The 23465-nt window shown below is 45.4% G+C and overlaps 1 protein-coding gene across 1 annotated transcript; it reads right to left on the reverse strand.

Annotated features, from left to right (window-relative positions):
• Nucleotides 1-1792: 1792 nt before the first annotated feature.
• On the reverse strand, nt 1793-20484 carry LOC136633200 (uncharacterized). The gene is made up of 17 exons (XM_066608745.1): nt 20174-20484; nt 16483-16625; nt 16209-16340; nt 15955-16114; nt 15467-15565; nt 15128-15258; nt 14626-14753; nt 14414-14482; nt 13111-13222; nt 11657-11803; nt 11399-11572; nt 10484-10639; nt 10217-10336; nt 7944-8040; nt 7669-7734; nt 3680-3835; nt 1793-2331 (listed from the first exon to the last, which is right to left on the reverse strand). The coding sequence occupies exons 1-16, from the start codon at nt 20223-20225 to the stop codon at nt 3696-3698; spliced, it is 1926 nt and encodes a 641-aa protein (XP_066464842.1). The 5' UTR covers nt 20226-20484; the 3' UTR covers nt 1793-2331; nt 3680-3695.
• Nucleotides 20485-23465: the final 2981 nt, after the last annotated feature.

Consider the following 23465-nt stretch of genomic DNA (forward strand, 5'->3'; position numbering starts at 1 on the left):
AGGCTTCTGCGCTTGTGCGTGTCTGCTGTTGAACCAGCAGTAGTCGCCGCCATGTTGGGGCTGAAGTGGCCTTGACATCTTTCTTCCATGGTGGCAATATCCTGGTGGAATCTGTCCCTGCGTTCATCATCATGTCACCCAAAACATCGACAGGAGAATGTAAGAAATAAATTTTGAGTGACATTCGGCAGCGAATTGCTGATCTGGTGCTAACATGTTTCTTACAAGTTCAGCGTGGTGGTCGGACCGATGGTTGCGAAGAAAGTTCTGCACAACCATCACAAATGCATCCCAAGCGGCGAGCGGCTTATTGGATCTGAATGTGTTGTCACTAGAGATGATCGAGCATACTCGCTAAGGGCAATTGCTCGAGCGAGCATTGCCCTTAGCGAGTACCTGCCCGCTCGAGAGAAAATGTTTGGGTGTCGGCGCGGGGGAGCGGTGAGTTGCGGCAGTCAGCGGGGGGGAGAAAGGGAGAGAGAGATCTCCCCGCTCTCCCCCACAGCTCCTTGCTCGCCGCCGGCACCCGAGCAATTGCCCTTAGCGAGTATGCTCGCTCATCACTAGTTGTCACGCATTAATGCAAATCGGAAAGATGGAAAAATTCCTCTACAGCGCCATCTATTGGATGGCAGCATTCCTTCAATTCAAAGTGACCTTATAACAGGTCCTCAATGATTGGGACTATTAAACCAAGCCAGAAACCATGCACAGACAGTTTCAGGGTGCTTGTGGATCACACATTAATTCGCAGATTTCAGGACCAACAAGAATACCTGCTTTCAGTTTGGTTTCAGTTTTGGTTTTTCCAAACTTGTCCTTCAGATTCTGGAAACCATTTCCATTATGGTCCATGGCCACAACAGCTTTCCATTAGGCCCAGCTTAATGTGAAGTGTTGGACGGTACACCATCATCGGATGGACCAGTGCTGCATGTAGCACATTGTAGCTGCCAGCAGTGCGCTCAGCTCCGGACGGCCGCTGCGGCACTTTGTAACGATCACCCACAAGCAGGAGGAACTATTTCTGACTTGTTCTTATTTGAAGATCCAGCACCATTGGTCATGGAGAAATATCCGTCCGCGTGATGATCTTACGGTTTGCGCCAAATCATAGGCACACCAAACGGCATTGCCTTCCTCTGGCCATGGAGCCACTGTGTGAGGCCGGAGTAACACGCGGTGCAGCGCTGAACACATGGGGTATTTACCACAAATGTAGCAAACATTGTCTGGATGGTTACCAGCTCCGCCGGCTCATCTGTAGGCTGAAACAGATCTATAAGAACACAGTATTGCAGCTAGAAGCTTCCGCCTGGCCCATCTGGTATTATATAGGCCTAGCAACTGCTGGCATCAGCTTACTGACGTGCCCAGATGGTTTTTTCTTTGGGGGGGGGGTTGCTTTCTTTTTAAATCTTACATTGTTTGGGCTATTGTTTATTTCTGAGACACAGCTGACACCGATGAGAACTCACTGGGTTTTTAAGAGATGTAGCCGGGATAAACCAGAGTGTCCAAGCTGCTTTCACACTCCGACCGGATTAAGAATACATTCACTTTAGGCGCCAACCGTTCTTTTTCTCACCACACGGTGTACATTTGGGGTTTTCTACAATGGGAGTCTATGGGTGACGGTTGCCTCTGTATGCCTGTTCAAAGGTTTGCTGCAGGAAATCCTTCCCATGAACACTCCAGTGTGAGAGATGCCTGTTGGCCAACCCACGTCCTCAGCCCTCCCTGTGCTGCTCCACAACTGCACGTTCAAAGAAAGAAAGAGAGAGAGGCAAAATCTGGGTAACACGTTTAATTGTATTTATCATGTGGTCCACTGTTGGGTTGATGACTCCTTGCGAGCCCGAATCTCCGCTGTTCCCTCCTTACCACCCTTGGCTCAGCGACTGTGCCATCTCCACCTATCTGACCAGCTAGGCCATTAATCCTCATCAAGGTCATGTTGACCCTAGTCATTATTGTCTAGCTGGTGGCGCTGGATTCCATACTCTTAGTTGTTGGCTTGAGGCTCCGTTACAAGTCAGACCTCCTGATGCCTCATACCAGCTCCCACCACTTGAGTCCACAGAGCTTGGACTGCCAAGAATCCACTCCTCGGCAGTGGTATGTTTTCCCCCACCACCTTGCTCAGCTTCCTATCAGTGTTGGCTATACAGGAGTAACGTTGCCCCTGTCCTTGGTCCAACGGAGCTGCTCCTCAAGCTGTCAGCTAGTTCACCCAAACATTAATGATACTTTTGCTGGAACCGTTGGGTCTCGATTGCTGATGACGAGGTTGATACATGGTGGATGGTACATTGGACAGCGCCATGCAACCTGTGGGGTAAAGAAGAAACACGAAAATCAACAACTAGAGGGAAGAGCTATGGAAGTTTCCAACTTTCAGATGAGGAAACTCGGCCAGGTGACCCTTCTGCTAAACTGTCCTGTACCATAAAGGAACTTCACGGACATTATTAATGGCAGGTATGGTGGACATGGTAGAAGACGGGGAGATGGAGCAATCTTGGATCTATGTATGATGTCCTATCAGATATGAGGGGCTGTTATCTTATGAAGGGCCCTCAGTGGTAAGAGACTCTTTAAGGATGACCTTGTATGGACTGTTGCCTTAACCCATTAGTGACCCGGCCTATTTTGGCCCCAAGGACACTCGCATTTTGGGGGGGGGGGATTTTCACCTCCCCTTTTCCAAAGCCAAAAGTTGTCTCTTTTCTGTACTTTTTCCATTGACACGGCCGTATGAGGCTTGTTTTCTTTGTGGCGAGCCGGGTCCGTATAATGTGTAACTTTTATTAATCTTTTTTGTAGGACAGGGAGAAAAAACACCAATACTGCCATTGTTTTTAGTTTTTTACAGCATTAATCATGCAGCATGAATGACATGATACATTTTTTCTGTGGGTCGGTACGATTACGACAATTCCCAAATTATATATATATATAATTTTTTTATTTTTTTTAAGGTTTTTCCACTTTTGCACAATAAACACCCTGTTTTAGAAATTATCTTATTTGCATCGCTGCATTCAAAGTCCCATAACTTTTTTATTTTTCCATGGATGGAGCTCTGTGAGGGCCTTTTTGTGCGTGACAAACTGTAGTTTTTAATGATAGCATGTTGGGGCAAGTATGGCTATTTTGATCACCTTTATTGCATTTTTTGGGAGGTAAAATTAACAAAAAAAAACATTTTTTTTATCCTGCACAACAAATGGTGAAAAAAAGCTAAAAAGCAGAGCCAAAATAAGTGTTTAACATATCAGACAGATCGTTACAGGTGTGATGATACCAATCATGTAGGGTTTTTTTTAATAAAGAAGGAAAGGTGCACAAGAAAGTTTTTTGGTTTTTTTTTTCCACAATTTTTTTTTTTTAATGTCCATGTAAGAGACTTGAATCTACAATGCTATGATCAGACTGATAATACACTGCAGTATTTCTGTACTGCGATGTATTAATGCTAATAAGAGCGATCACTGGCCATGGCAGACCCAGATGCTATTGTCTGGTGCCCGGTTGCTATGGCAACCTATTAGCCAGCTGCGATTGCATAGTGTACGGCCAATGAAGTCACAGATGTCAAGAAGATGAAGAAGAGGAAACTTTTATCTCAATGAACACATCATGGAAACTACAAGCCCAAGAAGACCTTGCCACTGACCTGGATGCCTGGGTCCTCAGTGGTCTATCCCTGATGTAGACAGTTTACTAGGGGGCCACCCAGTGTACAGCCACTTGGTGGCCAGGATGGTGACCACCGCTTCAGTGGCTCTTCTGATGTTCAATGGGAAGTTCTCGCCACACAGAACAGCCAGAGCTGAAATAGCAGAAGGACACATCTATGTGATCTGATGGTCAGGGTCAGCCTTGTGGTGGTGGGGAAACATGGTCTGCTGTACTCATGACTTGACCACAATGTTAGAGGGGGAACAAGCCACATCAATGGCTTCTGCCATCATTGTCTCAAGGTCTACAGCGCTACTGCAATTCTGTAAGAGTGGAAAATGTTGATTCTGGGGCCCCCCATAGCGCAGAGACAGGGAAACCTACAGAACTGTATAAGGGTTGTAGGCAGAAGTGCAAGAAGTGCTGCATAGAAGGCTTAAGGCCCATGTAGACACAACAATAATCGCTCAAAAGCTGTCACTTAAGCGACTTTTGAGCAATCATCGTTGTGTCATTTACAGAGCAAGATGATCGCTCAAGATGAGCGATCACCTTGCGCTGCCAGCGGAGGATGCAGAAGACAAGTGGGGTGTCCCCGCTTGTCTTCTGCATCCAGCTGTTCCCCGCTTTGGGCGCCCAGGTGTTATACAGCCGAGCGCTGGGAGCAGAGGATGCAGAAGACATGTGGGGTGTCCCTGCTTGTCTTCTGCATCCAGATGTTTTCTGCATGTAGCGCCCAGCTGTTATACAGCCGAGCGCTCCGTGAGGGATATGGAGAACAGAGCTGCACCGCTCTGTTCCTCATACCCAGCCTGTCTTCAGGGAGTGGGATACAGCTGAAACAATAGTATCAGCTGTATCCCGCTGTGAATCTCTTGTAAGGCTGATCATCATCTTTCAGCACGCTGAAAGACGACGATTAGCAACGGCTTAACGAAAACTGCAGGATGTCAGTGCAGCTACACACAACGATTATCGCTCAAAAGACAGCTTTTGAGTGAATTTTGAATGATAATCGTTGTGTCTAAATGGGCCTTAAGCCCTGTGCCACACCAACGTATCCGCACACCAACATTGTGCGGGCACAATACGCAGAAAATGGCAGAGTGAATTGGTGCGTGATTTTTGCGCATGCAGTTGCGCACAACTCACGCACACAAAAAGTACAGTAAGAGTTACTGTTGGACACACAAGCCTGATATGCAGAAACGTGGCGTGAAAACGCATACACTCGTGTGACACAGGTCTTAGTAGTTTTATTTTTGTCGATTAGAAAAAGCAAAGTGACTGAACAAAAGTAATCCCATCAGTATTTGGTGTGAGTGCCCTTCACCTTTATCAGCTTGCACACAGTTTTTGAAGGAACTGAGCAGGGAGCTTGTTCCAGACATCTTGGAGAACTAAGCACAGATCTTCTGTGGATGCCGGCTCGCTTCAATCCTTCAGTCTCTTTATGCAAATTCCAGATAGACTGGATGATGATATCAGGGCTCTGTGGGGCCAAAGCATCACTTCCAGGACTCCTTGTTCTTCTTTACACTTAATGACATTGGTGGTTGTTGTCCTGCTGCAGAATACAGTTGGAGCCCATCAGATGCCTCCCTGATGGTATTTCATTATGGGTAGATATCTGCCTTTACTTCTCAGCATTGAGGACACCATTAATCATGACCAAATCCCTAACTCCATTTGGTGTAATGCAGCCCCAAACTTGTAAGGAGCCTCCACCATGCATCAATGCTGCCTGCAGACACTCATTATTATACCGCTTTCCACAATGCTTCACTGCTGCCTGCAGACACTCATTATTGTACCACTCTACACCATGCTTCACTGCTGCCTGCAGACACTCATTATTGTACCACTCTCTACCATGCTTCACTGATTTCTGCAGAAACTCATTATTGAACTGCTCTACATGCTTCACTGCTGCCTGCAGACACCCATTATTATACCGCTTTCCACCATGCTTCACTGCTGCCTGCAGACATTCATTATTGTGCCAATCTCCACCATGCTTCACTGCTGCCTGCAGACACTCATTATTGTACCGCTCTCCACCATGCTTCACTGTTGCCTGCAGAGACTCATTATTGTACCGCTATCCACCATGCTTCACTGCTGCCTGCAGACACTTATTGTACTGCTTTCCACGATGCATCACTGCTGCCTGTAGACACTCATTATTGTACTGCTCTCCACCATGCTTCACTGCTGACTACAGACACTAATTATTGTGCCGCTCTCCACCATGCTTCACTGCTGCCTGCAGACTCCTATTATTATACCGCTTTCCACCATGCTTCACTGCTGCCTGCAGACATTCATTATTGTACCGCTCTCCACCATGCTTCACTGCTGCCTGCATTCATTATTGTACCGCTCTCCACCGTGCTTCATTGCTGCCTGCAGACACTCATAGTACTGCTATCCACCATGCTTCACTGCTGCCTGCAGACATTCATTATTGCACCGCTCTCCACCATGCTTCACTGCTGCCTGCATTCATTATTGTACCGCTCTCCACCATGCTTCACTGCTGCCTGCAGACACTCATCATTGTACCACTCTCCACCATGCTTTACTGCTACCTGTAGACACTCATTATTGTACCGCTCACCCTCATACTTCACTGCTGCCTGCAGACACTCATTATTGAACTGCTCACCACCATGCTTCACTGCTACCTGCAGACATTATTGTACCACTCTCCACCATGCATCACTGCTACCTGCAGACAGTCATTATTGTACTGCTATCAACTATGCTTCACTGCTGCCTGCAGTCACTCATTATTGGACCGCTCCCCACCATGCTTCACTGCTGCCTGCAGTCACTCATTATTGCACCGCTCTCCACCATGCTTCACTGCTGCCTGCAGTCACTCATTATTGTACCGCACTCCACCATGCTTCACTGCTGCCTGCAGTCACTCATTATTGCACCGCTCCCCACCATGCTTCACTGCTGCCTGCAGTCACTCATTATTGCACCGCTCTCCACCATGCTTCACTGCTGCCTGCAGGCATTATTGTACCACTCTCCAGCCCTTTACTGAATAAACTGGCTTCTGTTACAGCCAAATATTTCACATTGACTTCTCAGACCAGAGAACCCGCTGCCATTTTTCTGCACCCCAGTTCCTATGTTTTTGTACACAGTTTAGTTACTTGGTATTGTTTTTACGTCAGCTTTTTGAACACAATTCTTCCATGTAAACCACATTTCCGAACAGTAGATTGGTTTACTTGGTTCTCACTGGTTGCTGCCAGCTCTGAGTTTATGGCACTGTTGTACATCTTCCGAATTCGAAGGGCTGTGTTTTTCATTTGCTGCATTAGGACCCTTTGTCCGACCACTGCTTTTACAGTCCTCAATGTTGCCCATTTCTTTGTGCTTTTTCTCAAAAGACCTTGAACAGCACATCTTGACACCCCAGTCTGCTTTGAGATCTTTGCCTGGAAGAGACCTCGCCGATGCAGTATAACTACCTTGTGTCTTCTTGCTGCGCTCAATCTTACCATGGTGTATGACCTGTGACTTGAAACTGTCTTCCACAATCTCTCCTTTGTAGCAGAGTTTAGCTATTCCCCACCTAGTTTTAAGCCTCCTACACAACTATTTCTGTTTCAGTTAATGACTTTCAACCTACTTATGAAAATGATGATTATCACATGTTTGGTATAGTTGGTTACTTTACATCTGACTATAATCCTACAAAATCCCTGACTGTGTGCGAGTGTACCGAGAAGAACTGATGCTGGTGAGAAGGTGAAGGGCGTCACACCAGATACTGATGGGACTTACATTTCTCTTTTGTTCATTCACTTTGCCAAAAATAAACTATTAACCCTTCTATCTCTGAAAGAATTGTTACTCTGCAGCATTTTTCTACACTTGCCTAAAACTTTTGCTTGTGCCGTGTATATACCCACCTTCATACCCCAATATTAACACTCCTCATTTCTGCACCTCAGCTCTTACCTTGGCTGAGGTGGTGTAAGTCCATGTCTTTCAGAATGTCATGGCTGATGGCATCCTTAAGAAATTCTGTAAAACACAAGAATAGGGAAAATGCTGATGCTACAGGACATAAAAGGCGACCAAGAGCAACCAAGTCATACAGGTCTACCACAGGAGTGTACATAATATACAACAGTCCAGCCCCAGAGCTCCATCCTTTATTTAATAGGAATGGGAAAAGGTTGTGCAATTGTCGTTACATCAATGGCCTCGAGGGGGCCCCCCACATTACTCACCGACATGTCTGACTATGGCCTCCTTGTCTTCTGAGTTGATGAGATAGCCCGGGGTCTGGAGAAGCAGGGTCTTCATCAGTGCTGGGTGGTTATGTGCCTGAAGAAGATACATATGGATATGGAGGTTGTTGACTGAATTAAGGGGGATCCTCACAACAACTCTACACACATCCTAATATACACTGTAGCATAACCCTGTTTTATTATTTAAATGTTTTTATTAAACTCATTATGTTGACAAAAGTATTGCCCTCCCACGATTCTGTGCAGTCAGGTGATGTGTGAGCATTCGGTATAAAGGAGAGGATCACACAGGAGATTCCAGCACAGAAACCATCAAATGCCACCAGGTGTAGAGCTGACAATGGGGTCTGGTGGGGGGTGTCACCAGGTGTAGAGCTGACAACGGGGTCTGGTGGGAGATGTCACCAGGTGTAGAGCTGACAACGGGGTCTGGTGGGGGGTGTCACCAGGTGTAGAGCTGACAACGGGGGCTGGTGGTGGGATGTCACCGGGTGTAGAGCTGACAACGGGTTCTGGTGTGGGGATGTCACCAGGTGTGGAGATGAAAACTGGGGCTGGTGGTGGGATGTCTCCAGGTGTAGAGCTAACAATTGGGTGTGGTAATGGGATGTCACCAGTTGTAGAGCTGACAACGGAGTCTGGTGGTGGGATGTCACCAGGTGGGGAGCTGACAACGGGGTCTGGTGGGGGAGTGTCACCAGGTGTAGAGCTGACAATGGGGTCTGGTGGTGGGATGTCACCAGGTGTAGAGCTGACAACGGGGTCTGGTGGGGGGATGTCACCAGGTGTAGAGCTGACAACGGGGTCTGGTGGGGGAATGTCACCGGGTGTAGATCTGACAACAGAGTCTGGTGGGGGATGTCACCAGGTGTAGAGCTGACAATGGGGTCTGGTGGGTGGATGTCACCAGGTGTAAAGCTGAGAATGGGGTCTAGCATTGGGATGTCATCAGGTGTAGAGCTGAAAGCGGGATCTGGTGGTGGGATGTCACCAGGTGTAGAGATGACAGCAGGGTCTGGTAGGTGAGTGTCACCAGGTGTGGAGCTGACAATGGGGTCTGGTGGGGGGATGCCACCAGGTGTAGAGCTGACAAGCAGTCTGGTGGGGGTATGTCACCAGGTGTGGAGATGACAACGGGGTCTGGTGGGGGGGGGTGTCACCAGGTGTAGAGCTGACAACGGAGTCTGGTGGGGGAATGTCACCAGGTGTAGAGCTGCCAACGGGGTCTGGTGGTGGGATGTCACCGGGCGTAGAGCTCACAATGGGGTCTGGTGATGGGATGTCACCAGGTGTAAAGCTGAGAATGGGGTCTAGCATTGGGATGTCACCAGGTGTAGAGCTGAAAGCGGGATCTGGTGGTGGGATGTCACCAGGTGTAGAGATGACAACGGGGTCTGGTAGGTGGATGTCACCAGGTGTAGAGCTGACAACGGGGTCTGGTGGGGGATTGTCACCAGGTGTAGAGCTGATAACAGGGTCTGGTGGGGGGATGCCACCAGGTGTAGAGCTGACAATGGAGTCTGGTGGGGGAATGTCTGGTGGGGGAATGTCACCAGGTGTAGAGCTGACAACGGGGTCTGGTGGTGGGATGTCACCAGGTGTGGAGCTGACAACGGGGTCTGGTGGGGGAATGTCACCAGGTGTAGAGCTGACAACAGGGTCTGGTGGGGGATGCGACCAGATGTAGAGCTGACAATAGTGTCTCGTGAGGGGATGTCACCAGGTGTAGAGCTGACAACGGGGTCTGGTGGTGGGATGTCACCAGGTGTAGAGCTGAAAGCAGGATCTGGTGGTGGGATGTCATCAAGTGTAGAGATGACAACGGGGTCTGGTGGTGGAATGTCACCAGGTGTAGAGCTGACAACGGGGTCTGGTGGGGGGATGTCACCAGGTATAGAGCTGACAAGGGGTCTGGTGGGGGGTGTCACCAGGTGTAGAGCTGACAACGGGGGCTGGTGGTGGGATGTCACCGGGTGTAGAGCTGACAACAGGGGTCTGGTGGGGGGATGTCACCAGGTGTGGAGCTGACAATGGGGTCTGGTGGGGGGATGTCACCAGGTATAGAGCTGACAAGGGGTCTGGTGGGGGGATGTCAGCAGGTGTAAAGCTGACAACGGTGAGGGTGACTGCTGTCGCTCAGGCCAAAGGTGGCCCAACATCGGATGAAGAATGTGAATAAAATCCAATTTTTAACCCCTACTATTTCCCAGTACTTCTGTCAGCATGGTGTAGGATGGGCCTTTACTTACCAGGCAGCTATAGATGGATCCTCGGTCACTGATTTTTGGGGATTTTTGTAGTCGGAAAGATCCCCGAATCTTTGTTCCTTTCATGTAGAACAGGCAGCTCTGCAGAGACGACATACTGGCCTGCCGGCGACAGAAAGCTCAGGATTTTACTAATATCTCTAATACAACTAGAAGTGATGTATCCATGATAACCAAGCAGGTATGCACTGATGACATAGCCGTGTATCCCCTACATTGTTAGCAGCCCCTCTAGTGTTCTCTACTCACTGCTGCCATCTCCTGGTTGTCACCATGAAGTTTCAGGAGCAAAGTTGGTATAAAGTTTTTCACTTCATCTGTAAAATTGCCAAATAGCGGATGGCGGCAGCTGTCGGTCAGGTCTTTTAACAGATTTATAGTCGTGATCTGGACTTGTCTGTCCGGCTGCGAAATAAATAGTTCCATTTTATATTAATAATAGTAATATGTGATAACTTGACACACTAAATCTACACTGAACAGCCCCTTTATTAGAGACCCCCATCTAGTAGTATATTGAACCGCCTTTGGCCTTCAGATATGCAGCAATTCATTGTGCTGTAGATTCTGCAGGAATATCGGCCCCTGCGGACAGGAAGCTTCTTGTAGTTCCTAGAGATTAGATGGCGGTGCTGTCAGGAAGGAGTCAATGATTCATGCTGCTTGCGCCAAATTCTGACCTCCCATTAGCACGGAGCAACAGAAATCTGGACCCATCTGACCAGGAGATGTTTTTCCGCTGCTCAGTGATACATGTTTTGCGTTCTTTTGCCCGCTGGAGTCTCGCCTTTCTGTTTCTCTTGGTCACAACGGTGCTGGAACTGGTCATCTGCTGTTATATCCCATCTGTGCTAAGGAATGGCGAGTTGTGAATTCGGACACGTTGGCAGTGAGACCCCGGCTAGTCTAGCACTGATGACCGGACCCCATTGGAAGTCGCTCAGATCACTGGATTTTCCCATCTAATGTGGATTCACACTGAAACTGATCCATGGAAAACTTGTCAGGTGATTTTATCAGCACTTTGGGGTGTCGGGGAGAATATCCGTAAAGGGAAGTGCCAATTGTGAGAGGGTCAGGACTGATAATAAAGGGCTACAAGCTCTAATAAAGGGATGGGGGCTCTGATAAGGGCCATTCAGTGTATATAGATATACAACTCACATGGTCCATATGCTCTCGGCATATTTTAGTGAATTGTCTAGTGAGGACAGACAGCTTCAGGTGTCTGATGATGGAGGACAGCGCCCTCAGTGCCGCCAGGATGACCTTGGGGTTGCTGGTCTTTGATAGTCTCAACTCCAGGTGGGCAATGATCCCATTTTTGTAGCTCTCCACCTGCAATAACACATAGGATATGGTGTCATATACCATAGAGCAGTGCTCTCCCATGGGAATGCCATAGTGGGCCATTATACTTACCAGTCCCGGCACGCTGGTGACTGCATTCCCCAGTCCCTCCATGGCAACGGTACACAGGCTGTCATCGCCCTCTTCTGTGATCTTCAGCAGATGTTGGATCACGCTCTCCTGGTCCTTCTGATTCATCAGTCTATGATGTTTCAAAGCCTAAATGCATCAGACTATGATCAGTGACCCCAATGATCTGCAGGGTTATTACAGAGGATCTCCCGGATGTGAGACCCCATTGATATCAATGGAAACAGAAACTCAAAAAGTTTTGTTGCACAACATCTAAAATGTTTTCCCCCTCAGCGGTGATGAATGTGGCCCCCTTTATCACCGGACACACATGGAGCCTGGAGCCACGCTCCTACCGTACAGGTTGTAGCGGATCCTAACGGACTGATGCCATGGCTTCTGTGATGCTGCAGATCATGGCGGGCGGTACGGGGACATGTAGACCCTGATCACAAGGTGTGAGGTCCGGGGAACGTGGAGGACGAGGAAGAAGTTACTATCATCACCACCGTTTGTTGTCTGTAAACTGGAAGCTGGCTTCATCACTAAACACTGAAGACTCCATGACACCGTCGCTCTTCATTACAGTTCGCAGACTCCTTCAGAAAGAACATCGCCGCACTTTCTTGTCCGTTTCAGAGACAGTAACAATCAGTAGGGAGAACGTCGCTAACATCGGCAGCGGGACGTCAAACTCTCTGCTCGCTCTGACGATGGTTTCGGAAGACTTCATGTGACACTTGCACGGACGCTACCCTGTTTCCACGCTTACCCTGGGACGGTTGGATGATTTTCGCTTACAGGTACAACCTTTTGCCTTAAAATCGGAGTACAACTAAAGAATTGTGCGCCAGCTGGGCGGAGCTTCACCAAATTGTGTTCAAAGATGACGCTGCAGACTAATAACAGAAAGGTAGACGTGAAAATGAAGGACACAGAACGCTCTCCTGTCTTCGCTGGCAGCCATTTTGTCTCCTATCCCGCTAGAGACAACTATATAACAGTAAGGTGGTCTTTGCTGTCCAACCAATCACAGCGCAGCTCTCATTGTACCTCCGCATTGTGAGACATGAGCGCTGCGCTATAATTGGTTGGACATCAAGGACGTCTTATGGTAGACAGTTTTAATAAATGAAACTTTTTGAGTTTCTGTTTCCACTGATATCAGATTTCTGTATCTGAGTGTCTCACATCGGGGGATCGTGTGTAATAACCCTGTGTGATATTATAGACCTCTTATCTGTCACTATTTGCACAACAAGTGGACAGTCAGAGTAGAAACCGGACCTACTCGGCTTCTGCAGGGTTGTGTTTGGGCAAAATTAGGGTTGAAATGTTATTCTGCTTTTGTGCCTATAAATGTACTTTGCAGTCACCACTTCAGTGATGGACATATTGGTGACAACTACCCCTCCAATCCCTCATACCCAGAGACTCTGGTGCCACCATCTCACCTCACTGAAGAACATAACGGCTGTCATTCTGGCCTTTGGGGTTGCAGTCTTCAGGGCTGCGAACAGCGACTTCAGGAAATCCTTTGGTATTTTCCTGCCAGTTACCAGAGATCTGCAAAAAACGGGAGAGTTATAAACTAAGATAATTGTACTTAACAAGTAACCTTATACACTCCTCCAGCATTGGATATTGGAGAGACTAGATGCTCAGGGGAGGGGTCTTCAACAGGAAGCCCCTCCTCCGAGGATCCTGTAGTAACATTATTGTGATTACATATATGCTATAAATGCACATCATATTACTGACTTCTGATTGGTGCTCAGATAGAGTAGTTAGACCCACTGGCATGCCACCAGTAGAGGTAGACCACATGGGCTATGGGGCCCACAGAGGCCACGAGGCCAAGTGTTCCCGTCCCTCCTGCTGAATCTTTATTCCTTGAAGCATGGCCATTTTAACCATTCCTGGGGCACTGATGAGATAGGAGAGGGTGGGAGCGCTGCAGAGAGTTGCCGAATCTGTCCTCCACCCTAGCATTTGTAATAAAATAAAAAACTGAATATCTTTACCTTGCTTTGCCCCTCCCCGGACGCTGTAGATGGCACCGTTGAGTTTTAAGGGCGCCACTGACTTCCTAGTTGAATGATCACATGATCTCTATAGGGAATCCCCAGCCTCAGTGTTAATTAGGCCATGAAAGTGTGAGCGATCATGTGGTTGTCACATGATCACATGACCAGAAAGTCAGTGGAGATACTTGAATAAAATGGTGACGTCTACAGTGGACAGGGAGGGATACAGGAAGGTAAGAAAGGTCTGATTTTTATTTTACTACATATTAGGGACGATATTATAGGTGAATGTGGGTAGAAGGGAAATTACTACTTGCAGATGGGGGCCAAAGGCGGCATTACTACCTGGGCAGCGTTACTGGCAAATGGGGACAAAATGAAGCAGCATTACCAAATGGGTGCCAAAAGGGCATTACTAACAAATGGGAGCAAAAGGGGGCATTATAACCTCACCAGAGACATCATCAGAGGACACTGGAGGTAATGTCACTGTAATCACCATCACTGTGTAGAGCTCGTATCTGTCTATTATATAGCAACCACAATATTCAGAGGTATAGTACGGCTGAGCCGCTGCATTCAGGCCGCCATGTTATAGATGCTGTCTAACAGCATATATATAATTTTTTTTAAGGTTGGGGGACGAGGGTTGGGTTTTATTCCAGGTTGTGTATGTCACTGTGGGACTGATGGCAAACCCTCCACCAGACTCCATAATGTCAGAACTTACATTACAAGCTCGCTCATTTCAATCCGCTGCTTCTCTGTATCTTCTGGCTTCTCCTTCACAGTTTGCTTTCTTTATTGAAATCAAGGAGAAACAATTAGGATTACAACAACCTCCGAGGAGCAAAATGCTCTTATAGATAATATAGGGGAACGTCTTTAAGAAGAGGAACGCTGCACTTCATAGATGGGGACGAGACACACTCTATTTCTTACCTGCACTTCTCTAGGAGCCTCATTTGAGGAAGGGTCTGTAACTTGATCGTATGGGGCTTGGTCGGCTGATCCTCTGATGTTTGAGGAGTAGTAAAGGGCTCCAGGGCAACTTTGATGGAGTCTCGAAGCTGTTGTATTGTTACAAATGGAAAATTACCAATAGTATATTAGAAAATACTTTGTTCTAAGACTAACCCACCCACTTATGGTCACCTACCAATGCATCCATCTACCTATCTTCCCCATCCTTCCAAAACTATACATCCCCATAAAACCCATTGACCATCTACATTATGTTGACACATCCCCCATCTTTTCCTCTATCCAACGAATCACCAGACTATCTATCCCAAGGCAGGGGGGTTTGAGGCCAGGACTGAGGTTACAAGCATATTTCTCTAGAAAATTGTAGGATATTTTTGTATGTTTATATTTTTTTAAGGGATTTTATAGAGAATGTCCCATATATAACATATTTCAATCCTATAAGAACTCTTCTTACCTCCGGATGGACATCATGCAGCCAGGGGTAAATGTTGGTCTTGATGTTGCTCATGGCTTTCATAAGTTGCACCTTGTTGCGGTGACTTTTCGCCATATATTCCTGGACACTACCGGAGAGACGCCTAATAGCTATAGAGGATAAGCACAAATAAATAGGGATGAGCTGGATATTGCAACCCTGGCAGGTGACGCTCAGGTCTCTAGATCCAGCGTAAGGCCCTTGGCACTCTTATTTGTTGCAGTATTGGTAGGTGGCTGCAAAACATTGCATACAGTGAACAATCCAAGAATAATATCTACAAGAGTACTATGGGATGGTGCGGCTCCAAATACTCACCGTAGCACAAAGTCTCCTTGGATGGTTGGTCATGAGCGTTTTTTACCACTTGGCTCAGTGCTGGCAACAAGTCCATGATATGCGGGATGACAACTTTGGCTGTTATGGTAGAAGATAATAACACGTTATACAGATGTAGCTTGCAGGTCTGTCTACACTCTATAAGGAGGTTTCAAGATGTTGGAGGTCTTACATACATCCCACTGAAGATCTCTCCACAGAGTCTTATGGGTAGCAAATATATTAGGAAACCATGCCCCAGAATTTGGTGCAAGCAGTATGAGTCGATGACCCATTCCAGTCAGCTGGTGGAGGTACAGTAAGGATTTCTTAGCGCATCCTAATCCTCTCATATCTGTAGATGCACTCTATGATGAATTGCTGGTTCTAAAGGCCAAAGGAGCTACTACAACAAGCTATTAAACTGTCTATTTGGTACACTTCCAATAGACTCCATGGCAGGTTTAATGGAGATGGACATCACTTACCACACAGAGATGTCACTTCTGTTAAGGTGTCAACAACTGCAGCATTTAACTCCTTATACAAGATGTTGAATTTCAGTTTCTCGATCACCGCTCTGAGATTGAGGATGCTCATCCAGACGAGAACCTTCTTGGCCATGACGTAGGAGTAATACTGTCCCTTCTGTCAGTAGAGAGATGCAGCAGGTTATCATAATCTATGTTCTTCACATCTGAACACTACGGTTATATAAAAGTCCCCAGAATGGCATAATTACCTTGTACTCCAACGTCATGTGTCTAAATAGTACACTGACTATATCTGCTTTCAGATAATGTGCCGCGTCTCTCCTGTACTGGATGACTCGAATGAAGAAGCGACACATGGCGGCATTGTATTCAGGTGGTAACTGGAACAGATAAAGGGACTGATGGAAGATGGGACCCCGATGGTTTTCTCTATGACAAGCTTGGAGGGGTTGTCACTTCCCACCATCCAATTAATAGCCCATCAGTACAATTATGGGGTACATTACTTATTAGTCTCCTCACCAGGTTTCTCTGAATGGCTCTCCTGAAGGCGTATATATAGGCACTGAGATCTTGACTCGCCATTCCTTGGATGAAATATGGTACACAGGCTTCTAAGGCTTCTTCTTCCACCAAATTCCAAGTGTCCAAAGCATTTCTGAGCACTAGAACAAAAAAAACAGCCACACTGAACCACAACCCCAATTCCAAAAACGTTGGCGGCTGTGAAAAATGAAAAAAAGAATGCAATAATTTGGAAATCTCATCTAGCCATATTGTATCCACAGCAGAACATATCAGAGGGGACATCTCTCCATTTCATTTTTAGAAAATAACACATTTAAAAATTGATGGCAGCAACACATCTCACAACAGTTGGGCATGGCCATTGCAACACCCCAGAGGGGAGACCCTGGACACCTGGCTAACGTGAAGAGCTGGGAGGGATAAGTGCTGACATGTCACGGTGGCACTTACCATGCTCTGGTCCCAGAGGGATGATACGTAGCCAAGGCCAGTGTAGTATCGCAGGCCAGGTTCGACACCCCTATGATAGGGAATGCCAATAAACAGGTTGATGGGGGTAGTAGTACTTATAACTCATGACTAGAGATGAGCGAGTATACTCGCTAAGGCACATTACTCGAGCGAGTAGTGCCTTAGCCGAGTATCTCCCCGCTCGTCTCTAAAGATTCGGGGGCTGGCGCCGGTGACAGGTGAGTTGCGGCGGAGAGCAGGGGGGAGCGGGGGGGAGAGAGAGAGAGAGAGATCTCCCCTCCGTTCCTCCCTGCTCTCCCCCGCCGCTCCCCGCCTCCCGCTGGCCCCCGAATCTTTAGAGACGAGCGGGGAGATACTCGGCTAAGGCACTACTCGCTCGAGTAATGTGCCTTAGCGAGTATACTCGCTCATCTCTACTCATGATGCCACAGTTCCCACACACTGGTATGCTATGTGGGGGAGGAATGAACACAGAGACTTGTGTATAGTACCTCAGATCCCCAGGAACGGTTAGGGCCCGGAATAACTTTTACTTAATGAATAACTTCTTTACAACAGGTAATGCAGGTACAATTCACTTTAGAACATTAGCAGGCTATAGCTCAGAGGTAGGGAGGATACACAGGATGAATATGGTCCTACAGTCCACGTTATCTGTACGGTACCACTGCTGGACTGGGAGCACTCTAGAGGGGAAAGGGGGGTGGGGGTTACTCCACAGACTCTCTGGCAGACAATTATTAAAGAAGGCTTAGCCAAATAAACACCCCACACGGCAGACACGTGGGTGTCACAATAAAGTACCTCTCTGCGGTGATCCTAACTATGGACGTTCGCACAGGAAAAGCCTGTAGTGAGAACTGGTACCTTGTTTAGAACTTGGGTAAGGCTCTCTCTCTAATGACGGGACTCTCACATCCACAATCCAAATGCTACGGGATGTCACTCCTCTTTCTCCATCTTCACCTACATGGAAGCTGAAGGTGCTTCCATGTGGCTCTGTGTTAGCACTCTCTCAGGTAAACAAGGTGAAAGACCACAGATTGAAGACCTCTTCTCGCTTTCAAACACTAACATTTATAACCTCACTTGTACCACATGACAAGACAAACTGATACATCTTCATGTAGGCAATGATTTTATTACTGTTAACCTCTCAAGTAACGCAGCTGTGCAACACACACACTGCGTATGACAGAACAAGCTTTGCACAGTGCAACTACATAGGAAAAAACATGTATGGCATTTATGGAGGGGGCCAGGATGGTGTTTTGGGCCACTACACTGAGTCTACCATTGTGTAGCATCTCCTCGTCTGGGAAGTGAGTAGAACAATTGCTGGAGTTTTGGGAGAGTAATGTTGTCCCATTCTTGTCTGATGGAGGATTCTAGCGGCTCATCAGTCGTGTCTGCCGGATTTTTAGCTTCATAATGCGCCATATATTTCCTATTGCTGGAAAGTCCGGACCGCAGGGGGCCGGTTTACCCCTGGACTTTTCATCTGGAAGCCATGCTGTTGTGATGGATGCAGTATGGGGTTTAGCATTGTCTTACTAGAATTTACAAGGTCTTCCCTGAAAGAGATGTTGTCTGGATGGGAACATATCTTGGTCTCCCACCTCTGTATACCACTCAGCATTGATAGTGCCTGTCAGGATGTGTAAGTTGCCCATGTCATAGGCACTAATGCCACCCCATACCACCAGAGATGCAGGTCTCAATGCTGATAACAAGCTGGATGGCCCCTCTCCTCTTGAGTCCGCAGGACACAGCGTCTGTGCTTCCAAAAAAAAATTCAAATTTTGCTTCATCTGATCACAGAACAGTTTTCCCATTTTGCTTCAGTCCATTGTAAATTAGCTTTGGCCCAGAGAAGACGCTGGCGTTTCTGGATTGTGATCATATATGGCGTCTTCTCTGCATGATACAGCTGTAACTTGTATTTGTGGATTGTACGGAGAACTACATTCATAATGATTTCTGGAAGTATTCCGGAGCCCATGCAGAGATTACATTACAGAATCATGCCTGTTTATAATGCAGCGCCGCCTGAGGGCCCGTAGATCTCCAGCAACCAATACAGACTGTCGGTCTTGTCCCTTGTACACATGAATTTCACTAGACTCTCTGAACCTTTTGATGGTGTTATGGACTGTAGATGGTGAGATATTCAAAGTTTTCACAATTTTACATTGAAGAGCATTTTTCTAAAATTGTTCCACAATTTTTAGAGCAGTTTTCACAGATTGGCGACCTCCAACAATATTTGTTTCTTAAAGACTCTGCCTCTCTAACATGTTCTTCTTATACTCAGTCAAGTGAAAAATTGACCCTGCAGCTGTTTTTCATTAGTACCACTTACTGTTCCAGCCCTTTGTTAACCCTGGCCCAACTTTTCTGAGATGTGTTGCTGCCATCAATTTCTAAATTAGTTCATTTTTAAAAAATGAAATGAAGATATGTCTCCCCTCCCCCCTCCATGTTCTGTGTTCTACTGGGAATTAAATATAGTTAGATGAGATATTCAAATTTATTCTATTCTTTTTTCTTTACATTTCTTTACATTATATAGCATCCAAACTTTTTTGGAATTGGGATTGTACTATAGGGATGATATGGTACAACAACCCAGTGGGGAACATATTCTTGTCTGTGGTCTTAGAGTAGTGATACCCTGTCCTGCAATGGAGAGGCAGAATCACAATTTCTGCTTTTAGCAGTGAATGGAATCAAAAACCGGTCCTCATGGGAGGGATCAGAATTGGCTCCACCCCCAAGGATCCCGTAGTAACAAATTCTGCACTATAATTTAGTAATCCTTTGTCCAGTGGGATAAAAAAAGCATGGAGTCATAATGATAAGTTATTGGGCTCAAAACATATACAGCAGGCGCAAGGACCCCAAAGCTTACAGTGTTAAGAAAAAGGAAATGCCCATCCCTAGGTATAAATAGCTATTGTTAAATATTGGCAGCTCATGCTGAGTGTGCATTACTGAAAAACAACCAATCAAGGCCTACCTTCACATACAGGAAAGATTTCATAAAAACAGAACTGTGGCCACTAACTGGGGCAAAGGTGAGGCCCCTTACCCAACCCCCACTCTTCACATAGGAAGCTACTGTAGTATGTATAATACATGTACATGCACACTAGTAGGAGGTGCCTCTCTATGAAGCTGAGGTATATGATAATAATGGTGACTTAGAAATTACCTTGATTAGTGTCCACATAGAACATCTCACGTATTCTGTTCATGGTGCTCATATGCACAGATCTGCAGGGTAGAGAAATTGTTCTGCGGTTGCTGGCGGCTAAATAATTTTCCAAGAAGGAAATAGATCGCGGACTTCTCGGTCTTCAGTAATGACCCCTATTCCCTCCAACAAACATGCAATAAAGCGACCTCCGGAGGCAGAAACAAGACAGTGCAGCCCTGATGGCAATATTCTGTATGTTATCATTCTCCTCTTACTTCTGATTCACAGATCTGATGCCTCTGTATAATGTAGGACTTTAACAAGTCCAGGACTCTAAGGGGAGCGAAATATTAGATGCAGAGCAGCTATTGGTCAATACTGGCTCGACAGACTGGACAAACCAAACCTGTTTGATGACATAAACAGCATGTCAAGTGCTCATGGTAACACGTCTGTTTAAAAATGCTCAATTTACATTGTGTATAGAACAGTGTGCCCACAGGGGGTAGATGTGTAATATATTCCTGTACATGGGAGGGGAAGGGGTAGTAGTTATAGACATGTAAATGGTGGTGGTGGTGGTGAGATACTATTATAGTAGTTATATTCCTGTAATTGGGGGGCACTGTTATAGTAGTCATATTCTTGTACATAGGAGGCAGTAATATAGTAGTCATATTCTTGTACATAGGGGGCAGTATTATAGTAGTAATATTCTTGTACATAGGAGACAGTATTATAGTAGTTATATTCTTGTACATAGGGGACAGTATTATAGTAGTTATATTCTTGTATATAGGAACAGTATTAGGGCGCCCACCCACTGGCGATTTTTTTCCCCTGCGAAATTCGCAGCATTTTTTTCTCTGCAGGGGCCTATGGGACTTGTAATGTTAAAATCGCGGCCGCGCAAAATTGCGATTTCGCGGTAAATTGCGATTTTGCATGATCGCGATTTTAACACTACAAGTCCCATAGCACCCTGCAGAAATAAAAACGCTGCGAATTTCGCAGTGAAAAAAAACTGCAGTGGGTAGTCACCCTAATAGTACTTATATTCATAGGAGCAGTATTATAGTAGTTATATTCTTGTACATAGAGGCAGTATTATAGTAGTTATATTCTTGTACATAGGTGCAGTGTTATAGTAGTTATATTCTTGTACATAGGGGGCAGTATTATAGTAGTTATATTCTTGTACATAGGAGCAGTATTATATTAGTTATATTCTTGTACATAGAGGACAGTATTATAGTAGTTATATTCTTGTATATAGGGGCAGTATTATAGTAGTTATATTCTTGTACATAGAGAGCAGTATTATAGTAGTTATATTCCTGTACATAGCAGGCAGTATTATAGTAGTTATATATTTTTGTAGATAGGGGGCAGTATTATAATAACTATATTCTTGTACATAGGAGCAGTATTATAGTAGTTATATTCTTGTACATAGGAGCAGTATTATAGTAGTTATAATCCTGTACATAGCAGGCAGTATTATAGTAGTTATATATTTTTGTAGATAGGGGGCAGTATTATAATAACTATATTCTTGTACATAGGAGCAGTATTATAGTAGTTATATCTTTATACATAGGAGGTAGAATTACCGTATATTCCGGCGTATAAGACGACCCCCCAACTGTCACCTTATACGCCGAGAATACAGCGGAGCAAAAAAAAAAATCATTACTCACCTCCCCCGGCGTTCTGCGGCGCTGCTGCAGGATGTCGCTCCCTCCTGGTCCCCGGCAGAGCATTGCTTTCTGGACGCTGAAGGCACGTGTGTTTTAGCCAATCACAAGCATTCAATGATGTCATTGAATGGCTGAGAGTGGCTGATGGCGTGTGTTAGCCAATCACAGTATTAGCTTTCTGGAGGCGGGGATTTCAAGCCCTGCATTCATAAAGCAATGCTCTGCCAGGGACCAGGAGGGAGCGACAGCCTGCAGCAGCACCGCAGAACGCCGGGGGAGGTGAGTAATGATTTTTTTTTGACACTTTCTTTTTTTTGTATTACCGGCGTATAAGACGACCCCCAACTTCAGAGCAGATTTTTGGGAGTTCAAAAGTCGTCTTATACGCTGGTATATACGGTATAGTAGTTATATACTTGTACATAGGAGCAGTATTATAGTAGTTATATTCTTATACATAGGGTAGCAGTATTATAGTAATTATAGTCTTGTACATAGGAGGCAGTATTATAGTAGTTATTGTCTTGTACATAGGGGCAGTATTATAGTAGTTATATTCTTGTACATAGAGGGCAGTATTATAGTAGTTATATTCTTGTACATAGCAGTCAGTATTATAGTAGCTATATTCTTGTACATAGGAAGCAGTATTATACTAGTTATATTCTTGTACATAGGGAGCAGTATTATAGTAGTTATATTCTTGTACATAGGGGGCAGTATTATAGTAGTTATATTCTTGTACATAGGGGGCAGTATTATAGTAGTTGTATTCTTGTACATAGGAGGTAGTATAATGGTAGTTATATTCTTGTACATAGGAGCAGTATTATAGTAGTTATATTCTTGTACATAGGAGGCAGTATTATAGTAGTTATATTCTTGTACATAGGGAGCAGTATTATAGTAGTTATATTCTTGTACATAGGGGGCAGTATTATAGTAGTTATATTCTTGTACATAGGAGCAGTATTATAGTAGTTATATTCTTGTACATAGGGGGCAGTATTATAGTAGTTATATTCTTGTACATAGGGAGCAGTATTATAGTAGTTGTATTCTTGTACATAGGAGGTAGTATAATGGTAGTTATATTCTTGTACATAGGAGCAGTATTATAGTAGTTATATTCTTGTACATAGGGAGCAGTATTATAGTAGTTATATTCTTGTACATAGGGGACAGAATTATAGTAGTTATATTCTTGTACATAGGGGGCAGTATTATAGTAGTTATATTCTTCTACATAGGGGGCAGTATTATATTAGTTATATTCTTGTACATAGGGGGCAGTATTATAGCAGTTATATTCTTGTACATAGGAGCAGTATTATAGTAGGTATATTCTTCTACATAGGAGGTAGAATTATAGTAGTTACATTTTTGTACATAGGAAGCAGTATTATAGTAGTTATATACTTGAACATAGGAGCAGTATTATAGTAGTTATATTCTTGTACATAGAAGCAGTATTATAGTAGTGATATTAGTGTACATAGGGGCAGTATTATAGCAGTTATATTCATGTACATAGGAGCAGTATTATAGTAATTATATTCTTGTACATAGGGGGCAGTATTATAGTGGTTATAGTCTTGTACATAGGA

Source organism: Eleutherodactylus coqui, chromosome 6 (assembly GCF_035609145.1).
Source record: "Eleutherodactylus coqui strain aEleCoq1 chromosome 6, aEleCoq1.hap1, whole genome shotgun sequence".
Taxonomy (NCBI): Eukaryota; Metazoa; Chordata; class Amphibia; order Anura; family Eleutherodactylidae; genus Eleutherodactylus; species Eleutherodactylus coqui.

Excerpts from the sequence above, each read along its gene's own strand:
- LOC136633200 (XM_066608745.1), bottom strand. The coding sequence starts at position 20,225 with ATGAGCACCATGAACAGAATACGTGAGATGTTCTATGTGGACACTAAT. Across the intron at positions 11,573-11,656 it reads TCACCAGCGTGCCGGGACTG|GTGGAGAGCTACAAAAATGG; the intron begins GTAAGTATAATG and ends GTGTTATTGCAG. Across the intron at positions 7,735-7,943 it reads GGCCATAGTCAGACATGTCG|AATTTCTTAAGGATGCCATC; the intron begins GTGAGTAATGTG and ends TGTGTTTTACAG.